This window comes from Antrostomus carolinensis, unplaced genomic scaffold, assembly GCF_000700745.2.
Source record: "Antrostomus carolinensis isolate BGI_N321 unplaced genomic scaffold, ASM70074v2 scaffold55442, whole genome shotgun sequence".
NCBI classification, from domain to species: Eukaryota; Metazoa; Chordata; class Aves; order Caprimulgiformes; family Caprimulgidae; genus Antrostomus; species Antrostomus carolinensis.
The window spans coordinates 20,022-24,810 of record NW_010301291.1 but is presented as its reverse complement, the minus strand read 5'-3'; the positions used below and the strand labels follow the sequence as shown (position 1 = coordinate 24,810).

At 40.9% G+C, this 4,789-nt stretch overlaps 1 protein-coding gene across 1 annotated transcript in view; it reads left to right on the top strand.

Moving 5' to 3' along the window:
- Positions 1-672: 672 nt before the first annotated feature.
- Positions 673-4,789, top strand: part of LOC104521398 (ral GTPase-activating protein subunit beta-like) — a gene marked incomplete at its 5' end in the record, with an annotated part of 19,930 nt that continues 15,813 nt past the window's right edge. The window contains 2 exons of the mRNA XM_010163379.2: positions 673-824; positions 2,487-2,676. Of these exons, the coding sequence (XP_010161681.1) occupies positions 673-824; positions 2,487-2,676 (342 nt within the window). The remainder of the gene's footprint in view (positions 825-2,486; positions 2,677-4,789) is intronic.

Genomic DNA, 4,789 nt, shown 5'->3' with positions numbered 1-4,789 from the left:
CTCAGGCCATGAGATTTGAACCTTGATTGTGGCAATCCAGATATTTTCAGCAAATGATTTTGTAACGAGCAACACTTGCAAGTTATACCTATGGTTCTGAGTGGCCTCTCCTGTAACAGACTGGATGAAGCTTTGCTGTGTACTTTTAGAATATTGTTATTGTTTTCTTGATGAGTTAGCTACCATGAGATATTTTACTTATGAAAGCTGTTGGCAATTGAATGATTTGGAAAAGGATTTCTTGCAGTTTTCCAGATGAGTTCATTCTTAATGTGCTTAGAACTTAATTAAAAGTTCTGCAGAGATTCTCAGAAATGCATTTATTATCTCTTTATAAATATGTTTACATTTTTCAATTGCAGTCTTAGTAGTTCTCTTGGCAATTTTGTACATATGTAATAGAATATATTGTGTGTATTTATTCATTCAGAGCATTTTCTACCATTAGAATACAAACACAGGTAGACAACTATAGATGGAGAAAATATCATTCCTATAGTAAATGTGATTTTATTCCAAGACTGTCTGTTAGAATAATCTTCTGCCTTTATTTCCAAGCTCGTATTACCAGGAGGACTTTATTTTAATTGATGGTATATCACTGTTTCACTGAGGTCTTGGAGGTATTTATTGAAGTGCTTCTGGTTTAAGGTGGTTCCTCTTGTGTTTTAGGATTGTTTAAAAGAGGTACTGGAGATTGTGGAGTTGGGCATTTCAGGAAGTAAATCAAAAAACAGTGAACAAGAGGTCAAGTACAAAGGAGATAAGGAGCCAAACCCTGCATCCATGAGAGTGAAGGATGCTGCTGAAGCTACACTAACATGGTACGTAATTTGTCAGAGCATGTTTGCTATTTAGCATTGCCTTGTCTGAGTGTGTTTTAATTAGGGGTTCCCAGCTGGTGAGATCTCTGGGTGTAGCAAGAGCATTTGAGAAGTCAGCCAGAAGCTCCTCTGTTTTGCCCTTTGGGCAGGGTTGTCCTGTGCTCTGCCTTAGCTGTCTTCCCCCTCCCATTACAAGTGTTCAGTGGAAAAAAGACGCCTGTGATTGTCTTCCTCTCCTTCCTGTTCTTTTCCTTGAGAGCAAAACCCAAGTTGTCCTGCAGCCCCTGGTGTTCTGTTCTTGGCCTGTCCTCTCTGCAGACAGCAGTTCCCTCTGTCTCCCACCTGACCTACTGAATCCTGTCTTTCCATTCCCCCTTCACCTCAGCCTGGCAGCATATGCCATCCCCACCACTGATTGGGAAACTAAACTGGTAGATGCTGTCTCAGGTAGCACAGTAGGGAATGACACATGTGGCAGATGTGTGCTGGTGCAGGATGTTCTGCCCACAGCACTGGGCTTGCTTAATATATTTGAAAGATTCTGCTGGAAATGCAGTAACAGATAATGTGTGGGTTGGGGAGGGGAAGCACAGAGAGGAAAACTGAGATTTGCTCCAAGAAGTTGAAAAGCTCCATTTTACTGGATGAACAGTGTGGTGGTAGACATGACAGACTGAGGATGGGTAGGAGAAATATGTTTTGCAACTGGCAATAGATGCTTTATTTTCTGCTCTGCTTTGCAATAAAATTGTTATGAACTTTAGTGTTAGCAAAAACAATTGTGTAATTTCCAAGGTAAAAACAACCACTCATTGGAACTTGTGCACAAACTCCTGTTGTTGCCTCAAAGTGCATCTGCTCATTTAGAGAGATGAAACTACCCGTTTTCAGAGTAAAGTGGAAAAGCGTGTGGGGAGGACTTCAATAAACTTGCTTTTGGTCTTGGTGGAGCTGTTAAGGGTAGTCCTGAGTTAAATCGTGATCTTCAGTCTGACACTGGACAACTGTCATTATTGGTTCATGCCACAGAAATTTTCCATTTCTAATAGTATTAGGTAGATCCTGTACAGCTTCAGGTGATTTAAATCGGTACTTCTTGCAGCCTGCCAAGGCTGTGGCTCAAAGGCAGTAGGCACTGTTGGACCTGGAGGCTTTCTCCCAGGGAAGGTTACCATCTATGATGGTCATGCTTGTGTGATCCTGGGCCGTTCTTAAAGGGTTCTAAGTTAATGTAATATGTGCTTGAAGAAAGCAAAGACAATAATAACTAGCGCATCTATCGCATCTGCCTTGCTTGTTGATATGAGTCGGCTAAAGTATGGGTGATTATATCCAATCATCCATAATCTTCTCATGAGAATGGACATAAAAGCTGTGGAAGGGTACAGATTTTTGTGCTTTAAGGCATATCTTAATCTTTACAACCTAGATTATAAAGGAACTTATTCTATAGGCAGAGTACTCTTCTTTATAGGTTTTCATGTATGTTTTTCTGCAGTTACTGGTTCTGTTTTAAAACAAGCTGATGGGAGAGGGCAGGCTTGCTCTGGGAGGATAGCTTCTCTGTCAAGATACAAATGAAGAATATGAGTGGAGATCTGTGCTCGAGTGGAACATTTCATCTTCTTAATCTGTCGTAACTAACTTTTTTCCCATTTGCAGTATTATGCAGTTACTTGGAGCATTTCCTTCTCCCAGTGGCCCTGCTTCTCCTTGCAGCTTGGTGAATGAAACCACATTAATTAAATATTCTCGTCTACCTACCATAAACAAGCATAGCTTCCGTTACTTCGTTTTGGATAATAGTGTCATCCTGGCGATGTTGGAGCAGCCTCTAGGGAATGAGCAGAGTAAGTTCATACTTCTCATTTCTTTCTTCCTCTGATGAAAACTCTCCATATGGAGCTGCAGAACAAAGGTGCTTCATCAAGTGTGTCTCTCGCATTTCAGAGGCTTACCTGTTCTGTGGGTGTGCGATTGAGCAGTGTTGTGAAGTGCTGGGAATAGCGTTAATGACACTGATAGTGAAACATGTACAAGCCCATCCAAATTGTTCATGCAGTTGTCCCTGTCGTTCACTCTGTCAGATCAGACACTTGCAGCTGACTGCCATCTAAATTATTGCTGATGGACAAAAGCAATAGCATTACAGTTTGAAACCATTCTTGTTCATAAAATAATTAAAATAGGAAGAGAATAGGAGGCAAGATAGGGATAAGAGCTCAAAAAATGGTTGCTGTGACATCTTTAGGCTGGCACAGTTGCTTTTGCTTGCTTTAGGTCTCCTGTTACTAAATGTTTCTGTGGGTGCTTTCAGCTCAAATGGTTTTAGTTGCCTAGGAGCTGCTGTAACTTACCTGTGCACCGTCCTCTTCTATCAATGACACCTGCTGTAAAGGAGATCCACCACAGGGTATTGGCTTTCACAGCTGAACCTAACTTAATTCAGCCTCGTATGCTTTGACCAACAAGAATTTGTATTTTAAAAATCTTGTAATAAATGATGTGATGCTTTGAACTGAATAACTGATCCCCCTGAAAGTCTTCATGTATCATGGCATTGCCTAACAGAATAGATGAAAATTCTATTATATGCTACCTCAGGTTAAGACTAACATATGTCAGATCTGCTACAGATGTATTTCCCTCATCTATGGACAGAATGGAGTCTTGAAAACAGAATTTAATGAACTGGCTAAGAGAAGTTATCTTGAGTTGTGGTCCAGACTGCTCCAACCTCGTTGAGAATCACTAAGTAGGTCTTGCAGAAAGTGCTGATGCTGGGAGCCATTGCCCTGTGTCCACCCACAGTCTGGGTTTGAGCAGGCGTGTTCCTGACTAGAATGGATTAGAGCACACTAGCACAGCTGAGCAATTCTCAGCCTTACTCTGCCTCTGCTAATTGTATTGCTGAGGAATCCTGTAAAGCTATTAGAATCTCAAATTAGATTAACTTTTCTTGCGGTGCATAACTTGCTTACAAATCCCCTTTGAATTACAAGATTAATTGCAGTAAAGCACGAGTATGTCAGATCACTTTTGAGGCAGATCAGTGTAGTGGATGATGTGGGGAGCTGCTTATGTTTGTCTGTACCTGTGCTTACGTAGCTATGCTGCACCCTGTACTGCCCGTGAAGTACTGGGAGAGGAATTTATATCCGATAGTTACCTGATGGTGTCAGTTTGTCATTTATGTACACAAAAGATAAATATAAATAATTTTTAAAAGAAAAGCTTTAGAGGTATGATGATCCCACTTCTAAGGTGGCTAATATCAGTGACCTTTTAAGTCTTGAAGGAAGACTGAAATCCTTGCAATGTTAAAACCATGGTGGTGCAAGTTGAAAGGCACCTCAGAAATCTGCAGTCTAACCTGCCCTAAACACGGTCAGTACTGAATTCAGACCAGGACAATGCAACCTGACGTTGCCCATGTAAGTCTTGAAAATCCATGAGGGTAACTTCTCTGTGTCCCGGTACCTTGTAGTGAAAAATTTTCCACAATATGAAGTCAGACTTTTCCCCTGTCTTAGTTTGACCATTATCTTCTGTCCTTCCACTCTTCTTATTGCTGCTACTTGTGTGGGACCTTTACAGAAGGTCGTGGAAATATCATGGAAACAGTGTCTCCATATGGTCATTTGTCTTGACTAAGCAGGCAGTGGCTGGACAATCTTTTTTCATTTCCAGGAGATAATTTGGAGAGAAACAGTGATTTGCATTAAACAGTGATTTGGATTAAAGTTGCTTTTAATGTTGAAACTGAGGTGGCAACTACTGAACAGACCACAAAGTAGACTAGTACTTCCCTACTGCAGAGAGGATTGCTTGATCGTCACCAGGAACTGTCTTTGGGGTCAGGGAGGAGTTAACCTTGAAAACAAAACCTCTGTCATCGTGCCTGCATTTTTCTGGTTAAATTATTGCACAGTGAACTGTTTTCAGTTTCTGATGATGTGTTATTC